This window comes from Onychostruthus taczanowskii, unplaced genomic scaffold (genome assembly GCF_017590055.1).
Source record: "Onychostruthus taczanowskii isolate IOZ18803 unplaced genomic scaffold, ASM1759005v1 scaffold32, whole genome shotgun sequence".
Taxonomy (NCBI): domain Eukaryota; kingdom Metazoa; phylum Chordata; class Aves; order Passeriformes; family Passeridae; genus Onychostruthus; species Onychostruthus taczanowskii.
In genome coordinates this window covers 5,395,870-5,423,650 of record NW_024500572.1, presented here as the reverse complement: position 1 = coordinate 5,423,650, position 27,781 = coordinate 5,395,870, and the positions used below count along the sequence as shown (strand labels likewise).

General features: G+C 40.6%; 1 protein-coding gene across 2 annotated transcripts in view; it reads right to left on the bottom strand.

The window, feature by feature from the left end:
- Positions 1-27,781, bottom strand: part of ZNRF3 (zinc and ring finger 3) — a 70,781-nt gene that overhangs the window by 12,887 nt on the left and 30,113 nt on the right. Inside the window, exons 2-6 of one of the 2 annotated variants that reach the window (XM_041410052.1) lie at positions 21,391-21,516; positions 6,130-6,204; positions 2,712-2,843; positions 1,692-1,802; positions 595-762 (exon numbers count right to left, since the gene is read on the bottom strand). In XM_041410052.1, the coding sequence (XP_041265986.1) occupies positions 595-762; positions 1,692-1,802; positions 2,712-2,843; positions 6,130-6,204; positions 21,391-21,516 (612 nt within the window). The remainder of the gene's footprint in view (positions 1-594; positions 763-1,691; positions 1,803-2,711; positions 2,844-6,129; positions 6,205-21,390; positions 21,517-27,781) is intronic. The other variant, XM_041410053.1, reaches the window with a different exon arrangement.

Below are 27,781 nucleotides of genomic sequence, written 5' to 3'. Positions count from 1 at the left end.
TCTATTTTATTTATTTTAAGGAGCTCATTTTCTATTTCACCCTTTTGTTGCTTCCTCTGCGTTGAACTGTCATGGACACCAAGCCCTGACATCAATACAGCAATTGTAACTGAGGAGTCAAAAAACTGTTCCTGAACATTTTGACCTCTCTTCCTTCTCCTCCTCTGGTTTCCCAGCAGTGCTGTGTACTTGGCATTTTTAAGACAGGGTGCCATCAAATCTTGAAACAGCAAAACCCCAAGGATATCCCTTACCTCCAAGGGAGCTTGCACACATTATCACCTTAGTGCATGACTTGTCAAACATACCCAGAGAACCAACTGCTGAGGCAACCCTGCCATCTTTGTGACTTGTTCTTCAGAAATGCAAGAACTGAAGGTAGCAACTTGCAAATGGGATCCCTCACCTCTCACTCTGCAGCATGGGTAATTTAGAGCTGCAGCAAGCAGCTGAGGACAAGTTGGCTGCTCAGTGTGATCAAACTGAGCAGCGGCACCACCTCAGCACAGGATGTCCCCAACAGCCAGCCACACACCACAGTGCTAAAACCACCTACATTCCCAGCCCACGGTGAAGAAACCTTTCATCCTTTACCTCCCCATCAATGTACTTCTCCAAGCAGATGGCACAGTCAGAGGTGGAGCTGCTACTGAGTGTATCCAGTGCTCCACAGTTACTTTCTCGGTGTCCCTTACTTTTGGACTTAAACTTCCTGGTCTCCATTTTCTCCAGTGCTTGCACTGCAAGCCTGTTCATGGAATTCTACATGAGAAGAAACAAAAGAAAAAAAAAAAAGAAAAGAAAAAAGAAAAAAAAAAGCCAATGCTGCTGTGTAAGGGACTAGAGTGTAATAGCAAAGAAACATCACTATAACATATCTTACAGATCATGTCAGGCCCAAGTGATGTATAATTTCTTAAATTAAACAGAGAGAAGGCTAATTAGAATTCAGATCAGAAGCCTCATGGAAAAGAATGTATGCCACATGCAGAAGTGAGAATGATAAACTACTCTGAACTAGAACTGGATGACAAATGGGATACACTGCAACTTCTCAACTGATAGGCAGCAACTATTCAAGCCAACATATAAAACTTGGCCAGGAGCTTTTTTTATATGTCAGTATTGATTGTAATGCCCCAATATGCTGTTATCACCATATTAACTGGAGTAATATTGAGAAAGGGATTAAAATGAAATGTTATAAATTAGCTGTATAATTTCCTCCAGGACAAACTCTAAGTATGTCACTTGGAATTTCTCCTAACCAAACTTTTTACCTTGAAAACCCCTCCCATTTCAATAGATGTTATCCTATTGAAAAGATTTGTTACTTATTTTCAATCCTCTCCACAATACAGCAGCAAGAGTCTGGACTCATTTAGAAGTATACCAGTGCTACTGATAACCGGTGAGCAACCAGAAATGTTCTTTCTTCCCAGTGCCTAAGTGGACTGTGCCTGTACTGTTTTCATTCCTGGATTTAAGAAACATCATGGGTCAATGTAAATCTCCTTTAAAGATATTTCCAAGTTCTTCCAAAGGCCCACACGCATGGATAAAACCACACAGCCACCAAGATGGCTACTGTAAGTCAGTGGCCTGCATTTCCAAAAGTTGCAAGCACATTTTAGGACAAAGTAAGAGAAGCTAACCTTCAGCATTCAGTGAATTCCCATTACTGCTCTTACCTGACTACGTCGCTGTTTCAGTTTGATCTTGACAAGAAGAATGAGGCAAACAAGAGACACAACCACAAAGAAGGCCAGGAAAATTCCCATATCAAAGTACTCCGTGGGTTGCTTAAAAATTAAAACAAAGGTATTATTATTCCTTCCTTTAGATCATACTCAAAGCTGTTGTTTCTTTCTCTTTTAATTTCTCAGGGGCCATTGCTGAATGTACACAGTCAGAATGGCAGAAGTCAGGGCACACATTGTTCTGTTCATTACCTGGGAATCTATGAGACACAACCTGTATTTCGTGTGCCACTGCAAGTGAACAGAAGACACAGATTGCCAAGCATGGGATGTCAGGTTTACAGTCTCTGAACTGCAAAATCCAGTTTTTTTAACTGAGTGAATCGCACCAGAACAAATTTTATAGCTTATTGGGTTGCTTATGCATGGAATTGACTGAAAAATCAACACTTGAAATTTCAAAAATGGCCCATTTCTCAAATACATTTCTTAACAGAAGGATTCCATTAAAACGAAAACACCAAAGTGGAAACTGGGACATTGATGACCTTTAGTATTGTTCTTCTGTAAACTATACACAGAGAGTATTAGGGGAAAAAAAGTCTAGAAAGCCTGTTTTATATTACAACTACAAATATCAGATAATCTCATAATTAATCTATGTTTAAAATACTACACAGAATTATTAGTTAACACAGGGCAAACTGCCTTACAAAACTGAACCATCAGGAGTGTGCAATAAATAAGAAAAAGGAAAGCTTCTACTGTGTGAATTTTTTAGCCATTTCTATACTCAAAAGTATCCTTCTGAAAGACAGCAGATGCCACATTGTGGATTCTATACTTACACCAGGTCCAGCTGCTTGTCCACAGTTTATTTAGGTCAACAGAATTTCACAAGTATTAATGCACACAAGGAGCACCAGAACATCTTCACCGCCAGCGCTGTGAGCAAGCCCTGCCCGCAGTAACAGCACTGAGATACCCAGAGAAAGGATCTGAGAGTCTCACCCGTGGGGGGCGATGCTGAATCCTGGCCCGGGCCACTTTCTGCTTGTTAACTATGTTCATGAGCTTGACAGCATCAGCACCTTTCACATACACCACTGGTCTCTTCAGAGGGTCCTCTGAGCCCTGGTTCAGCTAGAACAAAAAAAAAGTAGTCTGCTCAGAAGGTTTTCCTGTTTCAGGAAAACCACCTTCCTTCTGGACAATGCAGAGAATGGTTAAGGAGTATGAACATGGAATTGATTTCAAGCACCTATTGTTCTCTTGTAGCACAGACTTTTAGTTAAATATTCCACAGAATTAAATCTCAATTAAACTTTTGACTCATGCTGCCTTTTTTTTTTTTATGGACCAAAACTGAGATTAAGGATAAGCAAATGCTATTTCTGAACAGCTGCTTTAACTTAGCTGCATCATGGATCCGTGCAGATATTAATACTGTAATGTTAAACCTCACAATAAGGAAGAATAAAAATCTGCACATTCCAAAAAAATTGTCCCTGCTACATTTTATCAATCTTTCAATTTCAACATTTTCCCATAGAAATTTCTTCAGCTCCCTGAACAATCTCACATCAGAATCGTGTCTTTCAGGCTCTTTGTACCTAGCCAAATTAAGTTATTAATTAAGTAATTTCTGATGTTTAACTCTACAAACTCATTCAAAATTGCTTGAATTCTCGCAATGATGAGACCTACTGATTGCAGGATGGGGGGCCCCAAAGACTAAAGTATTGAATAGACCACAAAATTCACCCTGAAAGTTCCTTCCAGATCCAGCTATGTTTTGTCCAAAAGGTCAAATCACAGAATCAGAAAATAATGTGAGTGGGAAGGCATGTAATGAGCCAACCTCATGGTCAAGGCAGGGTCAACTATGACATCAAATCAGGCTGCTCACAGCTTTATCCAGTGTAATGCTGAAAACCTGCAAGTGAGGAAAATGTGCAACTTCTCTGGCCAATAAATGCAGAACAACAATCTGCTAAATTATATACCAGAAAGAGTTATAACTATACAAGAGAACTGCTCTGTTAAAAAACAGCACCAACACAATAAATTCATATAGCTTATTCTGACTGATGAGCAAAATATGAATGCAGAGGCTGGTTGACAGAAAACAAGCAATGCACTGACAAGCAGATGGAAATGGTACAGGGGAAAGGAATGAGATGAGAGGAATGTGAGCAAACAGAACAAGAGCATCTTGTGGCCAAGTAACGTATCTGCATTGTTGACAGCTACCTGTTAGTTCTGACTAAACCATGCAGAAATTACCAGCTGACTGGTCCATCATCCTGATTAAAGGAGTCTACTTTAACTGACCAGATGATAAGAGATTTCACTGAGGCTTTTAAAAAGTGATTATTCCTAGTATTTGGTGGATTTTCTGAGAACACTGATCAAATTACTTTTAAGGCAAGTGTCTTGTGATGAGCTAAAACCTAGCTGCAGCATCCAGGAACCCTACATGTCTACAAGCCTTGCTGGCCTAGGGCCAAATCCACTCACTATCCTTCCATTCCCAGACACATACTCTCTCTCATAATTTCTTGCTCAAGAGAGAATTCTCCCAGTTCCTCATTTTTGCACATTGTCAGACTCTTGCTAACCATGATGCTCTGGGTGCTGTTACTCCTCTTCAAATATGCAAAAGTAAAACTAAGAAACAAATCAAAAAGCATTCCTAAAAATAGAAGTTTCATTCTTAATTTACAGCAGAAGATACTCAGATCAGTGGGAATAAAACCCATTTAGGCAAAGTCCTTTCATTTGGCATCTACCAAATTATCTGAGGACAATTCTGCTGGTCAGGCCTGCTTCCAATTTCTGTTCATTGACTGGCAGGAAGCACTGCCTTTCATAATAGTCCACTCCTCCTTTTCAAAGAAATCTCCCTTATTTGTTCTAGTGCTTGGCAATGAGCATACATGAGAAAACTTCCTAAACAGCTCCCCTCAGAGTCTTAGGATATTTCCATTTGAACCAAAGATACTCCAGATTACCTCATGTCAGTTTTCCCTCCACTGTTATCTGTCATTGTCTTCCACCACAATTCCATTATGAGTGCCAAAATGGTACTTATTTTAAAGACAAATTACTCAGCACCCCAATGTCAAAGGTTCTGAAGACTTTAGGTGAGACTCAAAATCCATTAAAAACAAGCATCCAGAGCAGCATGAGAACAGAGCCAATCCAGTAACTGTAACTTTTAGAGTATAAAGCAACATCCAGTGATTCCTCTCCTGTTTGCCAGTGTTTCCACAGGCTACTGCTCTTTCATCTAACAGAGCCTATTTACTGTGTCAGCTACTGCTCTAAGCCAATAACCTTCTTCCACTTTATTGGTACACTCAAAATATTCAAACATCCACTAGACCAGTTTCCCAGCTCCTGGGGACAGATGCACCCAGTTTATTATTTATAATCAAGCAAGGAAAGCTGTTGTTGTTAGAGGGAAAAGAGCAAGAAACAGTAACTCAGCTTCCCAAGTCCAGAGCAGGGTGGCTGAAAGTAACCAGAAGCTGTAACACAGAGTTAAAAAATAGAAAATGACAGATCACATCTTTGTAAAGAGATTTTTCCTGTGTAGAAAAGGGGAAAAAAATATCCCTGTGAATGTTTTCGAGATCAGAGCTTGATGCAACTTTGATGCACATGCAGACCACAGTACTCAAAGCATCCATTGCACAGGGTCTTCTGCATTCCTTTGTCCAACAGATGCTCATTTCAGAATTAAAGCCAGCTTCTTTCATGTAAACATTGATGATCTCCCTTTTCCCCCCACAAATACAGACTGCAATTTAAAACCTTCATCAGCTCCACTTGTTTCTGCTGTAACAGAAACAGCAGTTTTGTTTCAAGACAAAACAGAACTAAACCAAATGCAGAATTACTTTTGTGCTTATGTTTCTTCACTAAAATAACCCAAAATTGGCTGAAATATGCTAAAGCCTTTCATAGGGCTATTACCTCACCCACTTCAAATAAAAAGATGAAAGTTATAACAAGACTTGGAAAAAGAAGAAAAAGCCTGCTTGTCCACAAAATACATAGGCAGAAATCATCAGCTGTAAATGAGAAAGAAATGGTTATAAGTTTTAAAAAAACTTGTTTAGAATCAGGTTTGAAAGTTGTTTCACAATCTCAAAAATAGCAGCTGTTCAACAACACTATTGATCACAGGCTGGTTAGGCCAAACATCCTGTGTTTTGTACACAGAGCTGGGCAAAGAAAACCTCTTTGATTAGATAATGGGCCACAAAAAATTTGCCTCCATCCTCTTTCAAAATCATAATCCCAGACCTGGATTCTGGATTCTAGCAAAAGCTAGAAGAAAAAAAATCTAACTCCCCAACGTTTTCCCTTTCTACCAGGTTCCCAACACCTGCATTGCTGCCTGCCTGACATTGCTGCATACCTGATCAATGGCATCTGGGTTTTCAGAAACATCAAAGATGACCGCTGTGGCTCCTCGCTGCACTGCTCGTTTGGCCTGCAATAAGAAAGACAGCATCCTCAGTCCCACCCCAAAAGATAACTTCTTGACTCAAAAATTACTCCCTCTCCTCATCTCCAGATAGGAAACTTAACATTTTGTGTTTCTGTGTAGTTAAAACAAATGACAGGACAATTACAAACAGGAGTTCCTGAACCAGCATGGAAGGTAGTTAAACTTCACTACAGCTTCTACAGTGTCTCTGCTCCTTCCTTCTCAAACTCCTCTTTCAACAACCTTTTAAGGGAATTCAAATGAGATTTAGACCCTCCTAAAACTTTAAGTAGAAGAATTTTTTTAAAATTATATTATTTTCCCTCCATTTTACCTGGAAGTGCCATTAAAAACCATATTTGCAAAGACCTGGGGTGGAGACAAGCTCACAAGTGTAGAAAATTAAGGTGGACTGGGTTCTTTATACTTTTTCAGTGTCATTCTCACAAACTAGGATATCACAATCTCAAAATGTGCCTCAGAGAATACTGCTTTTTCTGACCATCGGAGGTCAGAACTGTTGCATACATTTCTCATGCTGATCCGAGCTATGTAAGTGCACAGCTTTTCATCAAATACAGTCCAAACCTGGAGTTACCAACTGCACAGAGAAGGCATTAGAAGATATTAAAATCCTCTGAGATAGTGAAAACAAGGCTAACACAGGGGTTTTATCCTGCTTCTGCCACTGTGTCTCTGTATGTACTGTTCAAATGTTGCTCAATGGCTCCACAAAGCAGACATTCCCAGTAACTTTTCAAAATCCTATTAACTTCATGGACACAGAATATAAGAAATTATTTCTCCAAGCAATGACAGCTATCACCACCACAGTACTAAACAAGAAGGCACTGGCCCTCCACACAGACTACCAGAACTTGAACTTATATTGAGATGTAAGAGAAACCAATAAAATTAATAAATTATGAAACATTACTCAGCAGTTTCCTGGAAAAAATGTTGGCCAGTACAGAGAGTTGGTTTGAATACATAAAGGTCACTTGCTTTGCTCTATTCTCCTATTTTATTAAAAATCAAAAAGGCCCATCAGACAGCACATGAGGGAAACCAACTCCCAAATTAGAGCTTTTTCTCAGCCCACCAGGTATTTGTCCCCTTTGAAGTCGGCACACCTGGTTAATGACTAAGAACTGTTGGGGAGGAAGAGTTAAAAGGAATCTACCACCCATTCTCCTCTGCAGCAGCCCTGAGGTGAGGGCTCATCCAGGTTTCCCTAGGAGGCACCCCTTACAGACACGCACTGCTTACAGAACTGTTCAGGCTATTCAGAATGTTTTTTTCAGGATGATCAGTCAACAAGCAAGGCCCCTTGATCTCTGAAGAGATTTTTAAAGAGATTTTGCAGATCAGCGCCGATAAAAACTCCTTAATTGCACGAACACACTGAAAGAGCAGCAAGTTTCCACCTCCGGGTGTTAAAAGAGAGGAAAAGCACCGAGTAAAAACATTGTGATGTGGAGGTTAATGCAAATGGGGGCGACTCGTGTGGCCATCCTGCCAAGTGTGGCGCTCGTTTCACCGGGTCCAAGTGAGGCCCATTTCACTGTGGCCAAGTGCGGCGCTCGTTTCACTGGGGCCAAGCGAGTCACCCCCATTTGCCATTAACCTCCACACCACAATGTTTCTACTCGGTGCTTTTCCTCTCTTAACACCCGGAGGTGGAAACTCCCCTGTGAGGGTCATTTCACTGGGGCCAAGCGAGGCTCGTTTCACTGTGCCCTGCAAGGCTCGCTTCACTGGGGCCAAGCGAGGCTCGTTTCACTGTGCCCTGCAAGGCTCGCTTCACTGGGGCCAAGCGAGGTTCGTTCTACTGTGCCCTGCAAGGCTCGCTTCACTGGGGCCAAGCGAGGCTCGCAGCCCGAGCCCCGCGAGGCTCCGGCCGCCTTTCCCCCGCCCCACGCCGGCCCTGAGGGGCCAGCGGCCGCGCACAGCGCCCCCCTGCGGCCGCAGCGCCCCCGCGCCGGAAGCGCCGCCTGTCCCCGGCCATGGAGGGGAGAGGAAGGGGCCGGGGCAGCGGGGAAACGCGGGGATTTATTCCTTGCTGCGGTTTAAATCCTGATACCCAGGGAAAGGCGCTCCTGCCTGGAAGTTCGCTCCAACCAAACTTCCTCTGCCGGAGGCGCTGACCACTCCTGCACAAGGTGCTAGAGAGGCGCTCCCGCCGCGCCGAGCGCCCCAGGGCACGGCCCGCACCGGGAGCCGGGCGCCAGCCCTCTCCGGCGGGCTCGGGGGCCGCCCGACGGGCCAGGTTCCGCTGGCCGGAGATCAGAGCGCGGCTGCCTCCGCCTCCCCCGCCTCCAGCTCGGCCGTAAGAGCGGGCAGTGCTGAGGGGAGCCCGAGCGCCTCTGCTCGCTGGGCATTCCCCTCCTGCCCCCGGCTCCGGGGAAGAGCGCACCTGTGACCGGGGCAACCTGGAACACCTGCCGGTCCTTCGGCATCCCCGAAAATACCCGCAGGATCGTTCCAGTCAAAACGTCTTTGAAAATAGTCTGTCCACTCGTCAGTAATCAGGGCAGCTCAAAATAACACAGCGATGTTGAGTCCCACTTAAAATAATGCCAGTCTGTAATAGGCACGTGATTTTTTTTTTCTTTTTGGGCTAGCCAGCATTTAAGACTCCCTCGAATCATTTTTCTAAGCAAAGTGACCAAACCTGCATCAAAAATAAACACAAGCTAGATGAGGGGGGAAAATAAGCTCATACTTACACAAGTATTGTGTATTACATTCACAATACTTGTGGCAAACAATCAGACATTTCCACAATTCAATTCCCGTTAATTTGCCAGGCCTATTTCTTTCTGTGATTGTCTTCTATGGCTTAAAACAAATGACTGTCACTACGTATCAGTATTCTTCCCCTTTTGTAACGAGTAATAGATTTAAAAAAAAATGGTAATTGCACTTCTCATAATTCAAGTGATCACTTTGTTCACAGCGACAACCTCCCAGTCCATCTCTGTGTTCAGAGTCTAGAGTTTATGCTACTACAGAACAATGGACGTTACCAATAAAAAGCACATTAAATACTGTCTCAGATTAAAATCTGGCAGAATTTACTAGACCTTGTAATCTAAGTAAGATAAGAGGAAATGCACGTGACAGAAGCACAAGAAAAATACCTCTCCACATCTCCAGGCCTGAGGAATTTTAAGTTATTACCTCAAAGAACACCAGAAAGATTTTAAGAGCTCTGCACTACCTCCCTGTGGGCCAGGCAAATACAATAAGGAAGTAACAACTTCCTTGATGAGGCAAACTTTCATCCCAAGGGACCAGATAATTATTAAACAGGTGCATGTTCCTCGCGTTCATTCGAGTCAGGTAGGACAGCAACAACCAAAACTAAGTTCAGCTCCTTCCTTGAAGGACTGTGCAGGCTTGCACATATGAACATGGCAAGCATCTCCTCCCCTCTGCTTTACAGTATGGTTTCATTCCAATTATTGTTTCAGTTAGAACACAACAGTGGAGAAACCATCATAAGAAAAGCTGCTTAACAAGGTTCTCCTTTAAGAGAAAAATCACACCAACAGCATCAGCCTCTATTCATTACATTTACTTATTTGCCAGAGTTAGAATTCCCTGACAATATCCAGCAGTATTTGCACCTGAGGACATGACACTTTAATCTAATGGATTTCAGAGAGTGAATAAATTACAGAGGAGAGAAAGACCAAGGCTTAAACTATAGGTGGGGAGATCAAAGTTCATTAAGCACCGCAAGCTCTGCCATTTACATCAACATAGTAATGCATTACACATCTTGCATTAAGAGAGTACCTTTTGTTGAACATGGCTATTGGCAGAGCCAGATTACTACTTATAAATAAACTTTTTTAAGTTAACATCCTGGATAATACTGATGGACTGAAGGGAGAAAATGATGCTTCAAAAGTATTGGCTGCCTGTATAAGCCACAGATATATCCCGGTGATATAAAATTATGCTCTCACAAATTTTTTTACATTAAAAACTACCTATCTCTCTTCCTGGATTTGTACAATTGTTCACCCAACTCTAGGTATTATCTTCTTGGAACTTAGTACACTCTAGTTAACAAATATTTATTATAATTATGGTATGTGCTACATGAGGAGGTTGATTTATTCCCTGGGTTAAGAAACAATGGGCAATGGTTTAAGGAATAACCAGTACAAATGCCAGTAAACTCCTTTTAGCAAACTATTAGCAAACTTTTAGCAAACTATGGGATGTCAGCATTATTAGCTGGTCCTCCAAAATGAGGGCACAGTACACAGAAAACAGTCCTATGGATCCCAAAAGCAAAATGCTGCTAGAATTAAGGGTAACAGCACAGCTCCAACAGGTATAACAATGGCTTTTTCCTAATGCCGTTCCTTTTTTCAGTACATCTTGGTTTTTGGGGCAGAAAATATGGTATTACCCTAAATCAGTGCGGAGACTGTTGAACAGAGTAGTCAATAAAATTGATTTGTATGCCCTTAATAAAATTGATTTGTATGTCCTTATTTAACTGACAACTGACCCAGCCTGAATTTTCTCTGTCAGTTTTTGAGGTTTTTTTTCCCCCCCTAAGTTTCTCTATGAACTAATAATTATTGAACTTGAAGCATATTTTCTGGATATTCCAAGCCCATCAAATTCAAAGTCTATGTCAGATCTCTCTGCATGGTGGAGTCAATGGTCATTAATCTGATAAAAGAGTGGGATTATGCAAGCAGTGTTAAGTGGAACATTTTTCATAGCTGATTCTATCATCAGCTGTCTTCTGGTGCTTTGAAATAAGAGAAGTCAGCCTCTCACACAGTGTTCTGGTAACACACGAGCAACACTCTGTGACATGCAACTTGCAAACTCTGTGACTCCAAGGAACAAGATTTTCAATGAAAAGCTGCAGTGTCTTGTTTTACTGCCCTGGAAAAGCAGCTCAAGGATTTCAACGATCTTGGCTGCTAGGGAATACAGCTGAAGGAATGAGGTTTCCATCTGCAATATTTCACCAAAATAAATGACTGATATAGCAACTCAGTGGTCTTGGTCTTCTGTTGAGCAGACTCAAAAGTAACAAAGTCTGTTCCAACATCAGTTGATTTGCACCTGTTTTCTCCATATCAAGGTCAAGTGAGAACACAAAGATATAGACAATATTACTGAGATATGATGCAGAATATGCAGTACTGGGTTCTATAATATTGGCTTTTCTAGTAGAGGTTTGCTGTAGTTGTGTGGTTGAACTATGACACTTCTGCAGACTTGTCTTCATTTGATTTTTTTTTTTTTTAAATATTAGCATAGGACAACTTTTGTGCTGAAACAGCATTAGGAACCACCTTATCAGGGTTTAACTTTCTCCAGTTTTGAGAAAACCTCAGTTAAGTCTGGACAAACCCAGGAAGTCCTAATGATGAGGAGACCACCGGTTCTTAAATAAATACATGATGAATCTGCAGGCTGTGACAAGATGTTGCCACTGTCAGTTTGCCATTCCAGTCAGCTGAATGGTGCTCTGACCCTGATGCTCTCAGAGCTCTAAACTTCTTCAGGGGAAAGGAATACCTTAAACAACCCTATTAAAACAAGCAGTGGGTATGAACTGCACCCCCATTCTATGGATGGCAGGGTTAGATTTTCAGCGTGGCAGAAATGGCATCACATGAAGCTAGGCAATAGCATTCAAACCTGCTCATCATTAAGAACCCTACACAAAACCCACAGCATTTTCCTTGCAACTGTGAAAATGCAAAAACCTGTTTCTCTCAAGAGCTACACAGAATACAGACAACAACATCTGAACAATCCAGGCCTCTCTCTTTTCTCCCCCCACACTGCTATCAGGCTCAATCAATCACAAAAAAAATACCTTGTCCCTTGAACCAACACTGGAGCCAGCAAGCCAGGCCACAGGCCAATTCTGCAGGGCAGAGGAGGAAGGAGAAAAGGACAGCCATCTACTTTGCAAACAGCAGAAGTTACAAATTAACCAACTGATGCTTCAGACCTGTTAATGTACAATTCCCTGGTAATTCCAGAAACTCCGTTAAGCCAAGCATAAACAGGATGCCATTTCAAACCTTTTCTGAGATAATGAAAAAGGAACTTTCTTCTGTCTCAATATTTCTGTCTGAAAACAAGACAGTCAAATCCCCATATATCACACCAGCATAAAACTCCTTCCTGACTGGAATACTCAAATTCTCTGGCACCTTGAGATATGTTTTATACACGTGCCCTATATTACACAGCATTACAACAGCTGCTTACCAATTAAGAAGTATAGAAAGTGTGAAGCAGCATTTTAAAATTTAAAAGCACAATCACAATTTAAATCCAATGGAAAAAAAAAGATAAAAAGAAGGGGAAAACAAAAATGAAAAAGGTGGAGGATTTTTGTTACAAAGGGAAACTGGAAACTTCTCTCCACGCAAGCAGAGACATGGCTGTATTGCAGAGGCCTCGGGGCAAGGATTAAAGAAAAACAAAATAGAAACCCTTCCATCTCTAATTAGGGTCTTCATTTGCCAAAGAGCCATTCCACAGCGGGAGGAATTACATTCAAGCCGTTGCTTGGATAACGTCTCCCAGCAGGTTGGCTCCTCAGAACAGGCTACTCCGAGCCAACAATTTCTGGTTACTTGGAGGCAAGCAGCCTGCATATTGTTTTAACTGGCCTGGCTTTTACAGCCAGTTTTGCTGAAGAACAATCTTCTATTCAGAATGCAGAGATAAAAGCTTCACTTGTTTTGAATTTGTCGCCAGTTTCTTTATCCCTTTCTTTTTTTAAACATGGGAATTATAGGTTCTGGAGATTGCATTATTTCCCTTGTAGACTTCAATGTTTTTCTCCCTCTAGCCACTTGATTCCTTGCCAGTGAAGGCTGCTGTCTGGAGTCCAGCCATTCATCAGCCCCTACCTCATCATTAACACTGTGGTGCTGGCGGTCACAGCTCATTGCTGGCGACAGGAAATCCTAACTTGCAAGAGGTTAACCACAGCCCATAAACAGTCAGACTGGCTCATTAGACCCTTACACTCAGCTGAAGCGACCCTCTGGGAGTTTCAACACCATCCATGGACCTGAAGTCCATGGATTCTTTGCTCTTTGCAAATGCCTCCTCCCCCCCATACCCATTTAAAAGCTCAATATTTGGATTCTCAAGGCTAAGGTCCATCTTTCTTCCTATCCCAAAGGGACCAAGTTATTTGAGCATTTTGAAAAATGACATGTCTGTCACGTGTTCTCTTGGCTTACCAATTGAACAAACCACCAATGGGCCAAGAACTGAGACATTAATGCACTAGAATACATACATTCTTGTGATACTTTTAATAGTCTCTGCGAGAGTTTCATATCCCTACTGAACAGTTCTAAGGCCACAGCAATGCAAATACTAATAATGTATAATTAATATGTATAACCTAATTCATGTCACAAATATGTCCAACTCAAATGTTCAAAAACTAACCTGCTAGAATTGTAAGTAGCTCAGTCAGTACTCCCTACACTGACTAAAAAGCACTTCCTACTCATTTTGAGTTCACAGTATGATCACTTGTTTCATTTGGACTCATTTCCTTGAACTCAGTACAAATGTTAAATCATCATGTTATCCAAAACCACACCTCTAGATATCACCTGGTCATCAAAAAGATAAAATGTTTGGAGCAGAAAAACATGTTCTGGCAAATTATCTCAAAGCAGTAGGATATGAAGCACAATTTGTGTAGTTTTTTTTCTCTTTCCTTCCTTTCAGTCTTGTGAAAATCATTGCAAAACATTCCCACTTTATGTCTGCAATTTTTCAGGATCCAGCTTTTTACCACTGTCAATTGTATCTGCCCAATTTTTATTCTGAATATTGGAGTCCTTCTGATGCAGCTCTGGTTACATTCCGAAGTTCTCCAATTTCTTTCAAAGCCTTCTGTCTCCTAGTGCACCAAAATTAGGCATGTCACTCATCTGTGAAGTCCTAAATAATTCCATTCCCTGCCTCCATATCTGCTCCTTATTTTCTTCACTTTCTGGTCCATTTATCTGATTCTGCTTGCCAGGCTTCTTTTGTGCTCGTTTCTATCCTCCAACCCAGCAGCACTTACTCGCTCTCTCATTTCTCTCTTTCAAACTCTTGCCACTATGCATTTCTCCTGTTAGAGAAATAGGTAGAGTCTGCATGTAAAACAAAAACAACTCTCAATGTCTGAAAGGCTTACAAGGCACACAGAATAATGAGGGTCCAGAAACTTAAGAAACATGAAGCATTTCCATATTATTATTATTATTATTATTAGTAGTAGTAGTAGTAGTAGTAGTAGTAAATGCAGCATACTTTAAATAATTGCTCCTCAGTCTTTAATCAGCCCTTGACTTACATTAATTTCACTAGGAGATCTGATTGAGCTGAACTCCAGTAACACATGTAGTGCAACAACAGCTGCTTCTTTAGCTTAAGGGAGAAGCAGCTGTGTTCCACAGTTGGTTTGAAAGGAGTGAAGATGGTGCTGGGGACTGCTAAGGACTCAACTCTAAAAGTGGACTTTTATTTAAAGTAATCAATCCAACAATGGCAAATCTAAGGAGTGCCCAGAGGGAGAAACACGAGAGAGGGCTTTGTTCATGAATAGCTGATGCTTTTCCTAACTGTGCAGGCAACATGGAAAGAAAGTCAGTAAAGTAATACAGTAGCAGCTTGCTGGCACTAGTTACCAAGGGAAAGAGCTCACCACCACCCATGAATGAAAACCTGACAGAGCTACTTCTTCAGAACTGCATAACCTGATTCAGCCCTTGTTTGGCCCTTCCTTTGAGCTCTCTCCTTTTTGGCTTTGATCCAGTTCTTTTCTTTCCTTCTGCATCTTTCACTGTACAATCCATACACAAACCTTTCCTCTCTCCACATTTCAACTGGCTTGCCTGTCAATTCTCTTTCCTGTGCTCAACCTCTCCCTTCTCTCCTCAAAGGGATTGCAGAAATTACAGTGGAAAGTCGAGATGGAATGAGAGGATTTAAAGAGGGAATACGTGAGAGAGGTACTTATAAACCCAAGAACTCAGTTATAATGATGACACTGCTGTTTCATGCAGTGGCCACATGCTCTAACACTCTTAGATTGCAGCCTTTTCTTACTTTTTTTCTTTCCCACTCAAACCCCCTTCTTCATCTGTTAAAATAGCCTTGTTGCTGGAGTATGGTCTGTGGGGGTGAAGAGGCAAGGAGATGGGAAGCAGAAATGCACGGTGCTTTTGGCAAAAGCATTTTGTTCTATGTGATTATTTTTCTTCTTCTTGTCTTTTTTTGTGTGCCATTAAGAAAAGCCATCTTCTTCCTGAAAAAAAACATGTATTATCCCCTCTTCTGATCTCATCTATGCTGGAGTTTTGTTAGAACTCTAGAAATCACTGTGTCCATATGGTGCAGAGGTCTGATCACATTGCTAGCAAAGGGGAAGTAAGAAAAATTAATGTCAAAACATGAATGACATCAAAAGTACTTGCACAAATATCAGTATCGCTTCAGATATCATTTTAAAAGACGTGTTAGAGTTGTTTAAAATGGATGTGAACATTTCAGGTGTCTTGGACATTATAAATGGTGCTGAAGTGGGGAATAACAAGAAACAATCAATATATTACAGTACTTATGATGTTCTTTGGTGCTTTGGGAAAATTATGATTTTCTCTATATATTCTTTAGAACAAACACAGCAAAGACAAACACAAACATGGCAGGGATTACAATTATATATACTACATTTTTTCACAGTAAACCCTTATTTTAGGCAGTGCTAAGACAACAAACCTTGGAAATAAAAAATTTTAATGCAAAGTTAATGAAGACTCTTAAAGAACATGATTGATTCAGAAGGTCTGAATCCTTAACAGTAGCCAGGATGCTATTTTTCCCCATTAAAACTAATATTCATTTTTCATTACAGAACAATGGGGTTGATAAAAACAATAGATTTTGTTTGATCAGGGTTCTGGCATGCTTGACATTGCAATATAGATCCGACAGCTGGTCCACAGCCAAAGGAGTCTAGTCTCATTCAAAAAGCTTTCTTCTACTTCATAACAACTTCCTTCTTAACACAGAATGTCTGGGAGTTCAAAACAACCAATATTAAGTTTATACTGCCAAAAATTCTTTCTCAGTCTGTAGTCTGACATACATTTATGGCCACACTGCCATCACAAAAAGTAGACCCCACCTGCTCTTACTTGTTCCTACCTCCACTGGACTCTACACTGTCAGCACAAACCTTCAGGTGAAACAAACAAACCAAGCAGCTAAAAAAATCACCCATACTGTTACTTTTCATCCAGATCAATGAAATTTTGCCATTAAGTTTTGAGACTACTGCCTCAAAAAGAATTACAAATGCTGTTTGGATGCTGTTTGCAAAGAAGAAACACAGGCTAACAGAAGGTAGAAAAGGTCTCCAAATTGTGGAACAGATCCCATAAAAAGGATGTCAACTACTTCAATGCATAGAAGAAGTTTTCCTGAAGTGACAATATTTCCCACTGCATGCAGAACAAGACTCAGCACAGGGTGCCTTACTGCAGCTGTCACTACCAGTTGAAAGTATCTGAACAAGCAAAGTTTTGGAAACACTGACCAATGGTTTTAGGCATGTCTCTCATTAATTTTAGATCTTAATCTATGGCATAGTTCAGTCCTAATTTCTGAACAAGTTTAGCATGGAAGAGCGTTTGCCTGAATTCAATATGCATTTCTACAACTGAACTGAATCCATTTCTACAGGAAATTATCTAAACTGTGTATAAAACTATTAATTACAAAGAAACAAAAAGTATACTGTCAGCAACCAATTTGAACATATAACTGATTGCTTAATTTAGGCTATTAATATAAAGGTGTAAGTTGCTTTTGTTTAATTTGCCTTTTTTTATTAGTTTTAATAACTCTGAAAGAAAAAGATTGAAATGAACTCCTCACAGGCCTTCTTGTTTCTCAAGTCTTAGAACAGATCTCTCTTTATTCAGGAACTAAACTACCAACACAGCCCCATAAATTCTCATTTGATTACCTTATAGGAATTTTTATACTTAAACTAAATTGTTAGACAAAAGGTTAGGAATCACAGTTCAACTGTTAAGTGCATTTTCAAGTTATGATGATTTTTGCCCCAGCCTAACTAGCATCATAATAATGATGCCATGGTAAAACAAGAGATTCTTCTAGTTAGTACTTGTGTAAGTTTTTGTAAATAAGCTCTTAGAAAAGAAATGAATGGATATTGGAAGCACTGCTAGGAATTTCCTCATATTACAGATTCTTTCATCTGAAGAAAACAGGAAGCAGTAGTAGCAGGGACATCCTGTCTTTGTTAGGTTATACTCAGATGCACATCCTCAAATACATATATCCTATTAATACAGAAGAAGAGCAGTCCCTGGAAGAGAAAGAAGAACTAAATCCTTTCTTGTGGACTTTCAATCCTGCAGAAAGGGAAAAGTGCTACTTTTAAACAAATCTTCAGCATTTTCTCACTATCCTGTACTGAAGTAAAAAACAATGGTATTGCTGAATTGTATTTCACAGTCTTGACAGATGTAATTTGCTTTGAAAATTACTGGAGTGGGGGAAGAACAGGAGCCTGCATATTGGAATGTACAGGACACGTGCAGGTGGATCACAGAATCCCAGAGTGGTGTGGGCTGGAAGGGACCCCAAAGAACACCCGGGTTCAACTCCCCAGCCCTGCCAGGATGCAGGCAGGCAATCAGTATTGCAGGCAACCCTGCTTGTCCCTTCCTCCAGCACAGTGCCACTGCTGGAGCGGTGAAGGAGCCTCATTGTGCTGTGTGCAGAGGGAAGGCAGGAATTCCAGGAGGGGAAAGGTTCCCTTTGAAGCACATGGCACGGAGAGCTTCCCAGTGACCATGGCAACAGCTCAGTGGGTTCCCAGCCTGAGAACCAAGTTACTACAGCCATGCCTCAAAAACAAAAAAAGTCTGAAAGAAGGAGAGAGGGGGAGGTGGGCTTGGGGGTGTGGGGGAGAGGAGCTGAAGCAAAATTAGCCTGGCAGAAACTGAGCGGCTCCCTGGTAGGCAAATCCAGCCAATAATGCTGCTCGGGTTCACGGGGTTTCCTTTTCATTTCCAAAAGCTTTCTTCTTCCTCTGTCATTCCCCTCCTAGCCCTATTCAGGAGCTCATAAGATCAGTAAAACCCAGGCCTTTGCTTTGCCTGCATGCAGCATGGCCTCAAACAGGACTGCACTGTGATCAAAGGTAATGGTAAAACACAGCTGCCACACACACTCCTTGCCTCAACCAAGGCCCAGTTTCCACAGGCACTCCCCTAACAGCAGAGACATTTTTTTAAACACTTTCATTTCCATTACCTCATATAAAGAAGGACAAGCAATGACTAAGAAGGATGAGCAATATCAAAATCAATATGAATTACAAATCAATATGAAAATTACAAAATCAATATGAAAATGGACACATTAAATTCTGTATAGCTACCTCTGGATAAACAACTAGAGTAGAACTTCTAAAAACACAAGCCAAAGTTTTACTTCAAAAAAATCCAAACAAACATACAAAAACACCACCCCCCCTAAATCAAAAAAGACCTTGACAACCAAAACCAACAATAAGAATAAAGCCATACAAAACTTTTTACCAGATTCATGTGCCATGCAATTTACCTCTACAGCTTTTAACTAGCCTACATTCTGCTTCACCATATTCCAAACTTTCAACAATATCACCTCTATGATGTCCCACCTTGGGGCAGGTTAAATCAAACTTAATGAGGAACAAACTGTAGGTTTGCACTCCTTGACTGCTTCGTCCTTTTCTACATGGAAAAAATTCCAAGTCCTTTCCCTGTTCAAGACCAGCCCTCCCATATTTTCCTTTCTTTTCCTTCCCTTGCTCCTTTCCTTTTTCCTTTTCCTTCTATTTCTCCTCCTCTCTCTCTCCCTCCCTCCTTTCCTCTCCTCTCCCTCTTCCATTCCTTTCCATTTCACATTTTCTTTTAAGTCAGCTGCCAAATCCTAAAAATAACCAGAGGAAGACACATATACACATGCAGCAGGTTTGATATTTACCCAGGCAAAATAATTTACAGGCCACACTGAATCCTCACATAGCAATTTGTGTATCAAACTGCATGCAAACTGAACTTTTCAGAGACCCAAATAATCACACCACAACTTATTCTCACTGGTGTGATAACCAGGCTGACTGAACTGATAAACCTGAAAGAAGCTCAGGGCTGATGCTCCTGATGCTATCTGCACTCAACAATATTCCAAGAATTCTGAGAAGTCCTTCTAAATCAGGACATAACTTGAGCAGAGTGAGAACTGAGCAGAAGGGTTGCCAGCAAAAGAAGGAGAGGAGAAACCACAGCAGAGAGCATGAAATAGGGAAGAAATATTTCAGGAAGAGAAGAAAAAGTAGAGAAAATACAGAACAATGAAATGCAGTGCAGTATTGACTAGAACCTTGGCGAGACTTCTTTCACCTGTTGAAATTGCTACATATAAACTGACACATTTGGAACTCCATGCCCTAATTCTCTGGACACACCCTATGTCACATCACCATCATTATGCATCAAAGCAGATGCTACAGAGCTCCTGAAGCAAAGGCAGAGTCTGCTGCTCAGCAGGCCAAGCTTTAGGAAGCTAACATCAGCAAATGCTGAGCTGAACTGATTCTGGAGATGGGTGTGGCTTTGGGGACATGGGGAGTATAGAGGACATGGTGGGATATGGGCACACAGCAGTGGGCCAGGTATAGAATTTTAACTTTTTTTTTTTTTTTTTTTGGTGCAGGGTACCTATGGTTCAACTTCCTTTATCCATTTTGCCCATCTATTTCCTCACATAATTTTCAAGAGCCTGACAGATGGGACTGACCAGACTCCTTCCTGAAATGGCTTGCCTCAAGATTAAACTTACTCCTGGAGTTTGCTTATGGATCAGTATGCATCTTTCAGGACAGAATCTTCTCTAATTCCCATCCTTACAAGACCTCATCCTCAGATTTTATCTTTCTAAGAACTAAGAAGCAATACCTAGAATTTCTGTGAAACAAAGACAGTTTTCCAAGTTAGAAAAAAAAAAAAGCTGTATTATGCTGAAATTCAGTGGAAAGGGAAGACACTTCTTAAAGAGATGTTTTTCACCATGTACAAGTTAAACCTGCAGCAACTTCTAGACAAGCAGATGGCTTCCCATTTCCTTAGAAAGGTGAAGTTTTTAGAAGTTTTGTTTATAAATTTACAGAGCCAAGTTTTACGTGAAAAAATGTCAACCTGCAATTTTATTTTCTGCTTGTTACACTGCTAACCTGAAGTCACCAACACAATCCTACCAAATTCAGGCAGCTGGATTTTAGGATGAATCCCTGTTATGAACCAGTTTTCAACTACTCAGTTGCTGGTAGAACTTGTGGCCTGTGCTCTTTCACACACTTTCAAACCCTCTAGACTTCAACTGCCAACATGAATAATCTCAATACTCAAAAATTCTAAGGCATGAACAAAAAAGAAGGTCACCTTTCTGCTTTCTTTTTTTAACATATCTGGGAGCAGTAATGGTATGTTAGTGACTTCACCCCATAAACAAAGAGACAAGTTTTGTACTTAATTTAAGATCCTAGAGGCCCCATTCCATGGTGAAATTCCAGGATTATGAAAATTTCTAATTTTTTTGACCAGTACAATCAAATTCACTTGTTATTAGAGGTATCTATCCTGAGATTAAAGTGAATAAATCTTTTAGGTTAGAAAGCTTCTCTTTCCCCAAAAAGAGGAAATTATTGTACATATTCTCAGAAAATTGTGCCTGAGGAAAACCAGGAAGATGCTTTCCTTTTGACTGCTCTGACCAAGTAAGAATCCCAGTTGCAGTTCACCCCTTCTACTCCAATACTGCTTCTGCTAAAAAGCCATTTTTGCTTTCATCTTTGTTAGGTTCCTACAGAGCTCAAAAAGGGAATGCTCAGCTCCCCATCACCATCTCTATCAACTGAGTCAGGACAGCATCTTTCCCTGAAGTACCTAGAGTGAAAATAGGCAAAACAGGAATATTTTGTGGAGTAAGGGGGGTTTTCCTCAGTTTATTTCTTCCCGATTTTTCTCCAGAAGGAACTAATCCTTCCAAGAAACATTCACATGCAGCCCCAAACTGTCCCCTTACCTTTCCTAAGACCGTGAGGCATGGCTTAGGCTCCAACTCTGGCTGTTCCAATTTCACCACTCCTACCCAGCCATATTCATACAGATCTTCCTCATCATTGCTATTACACAGTCCAAGTGGATGCATCTGAAACAGAATCAAAAAGAAACTTTTAGCCAATCATTAGAATTAAAAACCATACAGACATAAAAATAAATAAAAAATAAATAATATATTAAAAGTATATTTGTTTTAAGTTAACATACACAAAAAAAACTGAAATGTAAGGCTGCATATGTGAAGAATTCAGTAGGTTTCTGAAGCATGCCATGAGTACAAAATCTTTGCAATTTTATGAAAGCTGTCATCTTGCTTGTAAGAAATTATTTAAGGTTAACAATTAAATGTGATTTTAAGTCCTTTGTTCAGATATAAAATTCTTAACTACAAAGCCCCCCTTGGTATTGCAAACGACCTTTCCTTGCAAACTGACAGAAACAATACAAACTGTTTGGCAGAGTCCCTTATAAAACCTTTACACATCATTAAGATCCAGACCCCATGTTTCAGAGCCATTATCACCTTTTTTCTAAAATAATTGCACAGTATTAACATGCTGTCATCCTTTGAAACAAGCCTGTCATGTAAGCCAAAGTAAGATACAAGAAACTTCCTAACCATTGTGAAGCACTCTCTATTGTTTTCTGAACCCAAATGATGTGGGGGGTAAGGCTATCATGAAGTGAGAAACTTTAGTCTCCTTTCAGACATTCATGTTTCTTACTCTAGGCAACAATATGTCTTTGTTTTTAATTTCAAATATTTAATCTGTTCCTCCTCCTTCCAACACTTTGTGTAGTTACTCTAATTAGAGTAGTTACTCTAATTTTATTATGGCAAGGAGCTTCCTACACATCGTTTGTCTTTTCCAAATTTGCTGTCCTTAGGATAATATCTTTGTGTATAAACTTTGTATAGATTGTTATACATCTCAATTCTTGTACTGTATACTGTCTTCTCCTTGTTCTTTTTCCTTGGATTCTTTTCACAGACCTTTGCCTGTTTCCCAGGCTTTAACGTATATTCATTGCAAAAAAAGTCTGTACTTCATCCACTTTAGTGTCTTTCCTTAAATCTTAACTTTATCAAACTAGCTGAAGAAATCCACAAACTGATACCAACACTATGACAACTCTGCTTTTTGGTAGCTGATTATAATATGAGGTGATTACTGCTCAATAATTTACATATATATACCCCTCACTAATCCATGCAAAGTAGCACCATGTAATGGCCCCTAATCCTACCATCACTTCTGCATCACCAGCTTGTCGTTTTGTCCTTTTCTCCTTTTCTCCCATGTCTTGTACCCTGACTTCCATTTTGCAAGTGATACAATACATGGAGTGCTATTTATATTATCTTGTGGGGCCCTAACTTTCTGAGTAACTTGGGTGATTACTGTAAAATATGGGAAACATGACAGTGAAATGACACAATACAGGGATTTTCCGACCACTTGTTATTTTTCAAGATTCATCACCAATCCACTCCAAGAAAAAAAACAAGCCACACTGTACTAGGTAGGCTCTTAATTTAGCCTTTCTCCTTTTTTTTTTTTCCTAAATGAGTTACTATCACACACTGCTGAGCTGTTTACCATCTCACATGGATGAGCAATTTAACTTAGTGCTAAAAGCTTGGGGGAAGTACTATCACTGGAAGATGAACCACTCCATAGTCTCAGTATCTGCTGGATAAACTCTTCAGCACAGACATAAAAACAGAGGATGGGGTCAGGCAGAGTGCTCTCTCCTAAACTACCAGGGCAGATATACCAACGTAATCAACCCCACAAAGAGTCCATGGGATCCTTCAAGCAAACACAAAGCTTTAATCAATATTAAGCATCTAAAGAAAGAGAGAACCATTTCCTTGATGCAATTCCCTTGACATAGGGTGTATCAATCGAGCTTTGAAACCATAACCCATATCTAAGAAGTTTCTAGTTCAAAATCCTTGAAATATGCTGGGGCACTTTGCACATGCCTAAAAGGGTAAAACTGAAACCACGACTCAGGTGCTTTTATCCAAGGTTACAAAATCTGTATACATTGCTGAGGGTCTAAAATAACTTTATAAAGAACCGCAGCAATTTTATGTGGGTTAGTGTTACAGGGCAGACAAACATTAAACCAACAGATGAAGAATACTTTGCTCTGTAACTCTATCACCTAAAAAGTCCTGATGATTAAAAGAGAACTTTCACCCTTTTGCCCTTTTTTTTTATGTCTGCCAGGATAAGGCATTATAGTATTACAAAGTGATGTATGAACAGCTCAGGATCTTTCTACACACTGTCTCGTGTATAGAAAAGCTCTGGTCTTTTTTTCCCAAACACAGAATAAATAACAGCTCTACCCACTTCAGTGCAGAGAAAAAGGACTAAAGAAGGTAGAAGGCCAAAAGAACAGAAAATTCTTTCCACTGCCACTTTCCTCAGGAATACTGTTATTCTGTACCAGCTTCCAAGTGTGAGTGACCCTCCGGATCAGACTCACCAAGCACACCCTGCAGTTTTGTCCCTGGAAATCAGTATAAACCTGAAGCTGAAAGAGCTTCTTCTCTTCCTTTTACAAACACGTATTAAAGACACAGAAAAAACCCAGAATCAGCATCAAGGCCAATAAGACACGGGCTTCAATGACAGAAAACTTTCTGTCCAGAAAAGCACTTCACCACTCCAAGCCACAAGTAGTTGGTAGGTTCTGCTTGCATACCACAAGCTTACATTGTAGTGATCTCTGTAGATCATGACAGATAAAATATACTGTAATTTTCCAAACCAGAGATATCAACTAAAAGTGCAACAAGACCATGTGAATTTAAGAATTCAAGCCTGAAACACTGGTGTTACTTCTGATTAGGTGCCCACATGGAATGAAACGCCATTCACTGGGCTGATGGCGCATATGACACAACTCATCCAGTGCAAGTGTATGCCATGTTCTCACGGTTTCCCGTCACAACACAAGTGAATTAATCACTGAATCACAGAACACAATAAAGTAAGCCTAAATGAAAATATTAATCAGGCCCAGGGAGGATCCAGGGTGTTTCTCAATCCCAGACATCTTTTACTTTAAACAAGCTAAACAAAAGGGATGATGGACAACCTACAATGGCAACAATAAAACTAATTATTTTCTGTGAGGTGGAAAATTATCAGTAGTTTCAAACTGTCACAGTGAAAAGCAAATTCAAAACACTACAGTGCACAAGCCTCTAAAAAGGAGCAGAACTATTTAGTCTTTTTGTGAAGACTTGAACTCTTTATTGCTGTACATCCTGAAACAACAGACACTCCATATAGCTTTCCCACCTGGAATGCACTTGGCATGGATTCATCCCTGTCCACATGAATTCACATTCCTTCACTAGACAGGCTTTTGAAATAAAATTTATGAGGTTTTGCAGTGCTCAAAAGAAAACATAAAAAATGAGTCAACCTGAACAGGAACTCTATCATCAGGGAAAGCTTTCTCCCAAACCAGGTGTAGCCTCTGGTAACTGAAAGGAAGAGAGTTCCTTTCCTGGCTTACCCCAGGTGCATGGAAGCATATCCTGATAACTCAGTTCAGACTTCGGACACTTTTGGTTACCCAGCCCCTCAGCATCCTGACACCACTTCCAAGCTCTAGGTCTTGTTTCCTTCCTCCAATCCCTTTTTCCAGGGAAGCTCCTTCTAAAGGAAGGATCCAAAATCTGAAGTGTATCAAGACTCAAGTGAAATAAGGCAACCAAAACATGTGTTTTACAGGAAGCAGAAAAACCATTAGTATACCTCTGCTGGGAGTTCTGTAGTAAGCATCTCCCCTGTCAAACCAGCCTTACTAAACACAAAAAGTGACTTGAGTGTTCACCTTATGCTTTATCCAAAATGCAGTAAGTCACCAAACAAATTTTTAATAAATAACAACAACTTCATTCACCAAAAAGTACCAGAGGATGCAGTGTCTGGTTCAGAGACAATCCAATATTTTGATGCTAGATTCACCAAAAGTTAGATGGAATAGACATAGAGAAAAAGGGGCACACTCAAAAATACAGAAATATTCCTTGGAGATGCAGAGAACAGGAAAGCATTAGGAGCTCAAACTGGCAAGAGATGCCAAGACTGACAAGTATACTAACAGCAAGAAAAATTGTAAACAAGAAATGCCTGCTGTTGAACGGGGTTGGCACAAAGCAGTAACAAAGCAAGCAACCAACAGCTGCAAGGAGGATGGAGTTAGGAATCATCCATGCAAACCTGGCATAAGGTGTCCAAGGAATCAGAGGATGCCTCCAGATACCTAATTAGAGCTGGCTGCTGTAATTGCAGCATTGAGGTCTATTATTTTTCACATGGCATAGAGAATAGGGGACGACCCCTGATGCCAGGAGAAGAATGCCACACTCATCTGCAAAATCCAAGAAGACAGATCTGGGAAAACTATCTCCACTTACTCTTCTGTATTGGCACAGCAAGCCAATTTGGTAGCAAGCCAATTTGGTTGCAAAATCCAAGAAGACAGATCTGGGAAAACTATCTCCACTTACTCTTCTCTATTGGCACAGCAAGCTGCTACCAAAAACTGATTAAAGGTTCCTGACTGCAATATTCCAACCCAGCATTACTAAGACTTCACCAGAAATAAAAGGCTCAGGCCTTAACTTCCCTGTGTCATGCTGTTTGAAAAAGTCTTCAGTAGAATGTGCCATTTCACATAAGCAATCCAAAACTGTACAAATAGGGGGAGGAATTTTTTAAGAACTAAAGAGCAGGGTTTTTTTAAGAAAAGTTAGGCATTGCTATTGTTTCTGCAGCCTCATGATAAAACATGAGGTTTTTTATGCTGGCTGCAGCTGGAACACAGCAGCCTTTTTAGAAAAGGTGAAAGCCAGAAGCATTTGCCCATCACTCTGCAGCTTTGCCATGCAGAGAAGAATGTTTATTCCCCAGCACAAGTAGAAAACTCCATTAGAATATGGTTTCTTTTCTCTTTCAGGCACATTTTTTTTCTGTTTTAAAGAAGTACATCCTGCAAAAAACCAAACTGCCACAAAATGTAACATGATACGACCTGAGCATTTCAGCAGGGCGCTTTTCTTGGCTATCAGTTGTGACCATGCTGTCCAACCCAGTGGTCAGCACTGAACCCACAAGTGGCTTCCACTCAACTTTCTCTACAGCAAGAGCATCAGGCATTCCTGAAATCCTCTCACAGTCCAGGAAGTGTGCCAAAAGGGATGATGAGAAATCCAGTCTATGCTGTAATTGAATGTAAAACCAGAGATACTCAGTTGAACACATCCACCATGCAGGAGAGGCCAGGCAAATTCTACAATGCAGACTGGCCAGTGCTACACAAAGTCCACCAGATCCTGTGAAAAGGAGCAGTAAGTTTTGAAGAGCAGCCGAAGGAGGTTTTGTTAACTAGGGAACCAGATCTTAGCACTGATCTAGTTCATCAGCAAACTCAATTCACCTGTGCCATGGTCCAGCTTCAAATACCTCAGGAGACCAGGAGAACTGCCTGAAAGACATTCCCAGGCATCCTCCTGCTAGGACTGCCCCAGCTCAGAAACACTACAGTTACCACAGCATGTGCACAGTTACACATTTACAAACCTAAACTCAGCACATTTGCACCAGATTTGCTGCACAAGCAGGGATTGCACTGCCTAAGCCATGCAGCTGAGCAATCTATTGCAGCAAGGCAGCTGGACACTAGTAATTATTCCAAACGCTTTGCAAGGAAGCTCCTGGTCCTTTCAAATAGAGAACTGGTGTCTCCTTCCTTTAAAGCATCTCAAAAAGCAAAACTCCCACGAAAAGATGTGCATACTATTGACAATTTGAAGGAAGATTTCTTCTCTCAGGAATTTAAGTGCTTTGATTACACCGAGTTCTCCTACCTACCATGGTACTGACAGACTCCAAAGGAGAACAAAGTCATGTTTACAATTGTGCTTTTCCCCCTCCTCTTTAAACTGGTGGAAGGTGAAGGCATAATGTCACTAAGGATAGGAGAAACTAGAGAGAAAATCTGGAATAAAATGATACCTTCATAAATTACTTTCAGCAGAAGGCCAGTAGCTACATGATAAAACAAAAGCATTTCTGGCTCTATAACAAACAAGCCAGACCCCCAAAACACACTAAGTACCAAAACTTTAAACATAATCATAACTGGCTGGGAAAAGCAGAATTATCTTACATCTCATGAAAAACTGCATTTGTCCCATAGCACTCAAGCAGGGACTTATAACAGAAAATATTAGGCCACTGCCATACAATCTCCTTGTTTAAGTTGAAGGCCTGATATGGAGTTACTAATACTTTGTAACTAAGTTTTCTAGCAGAAAA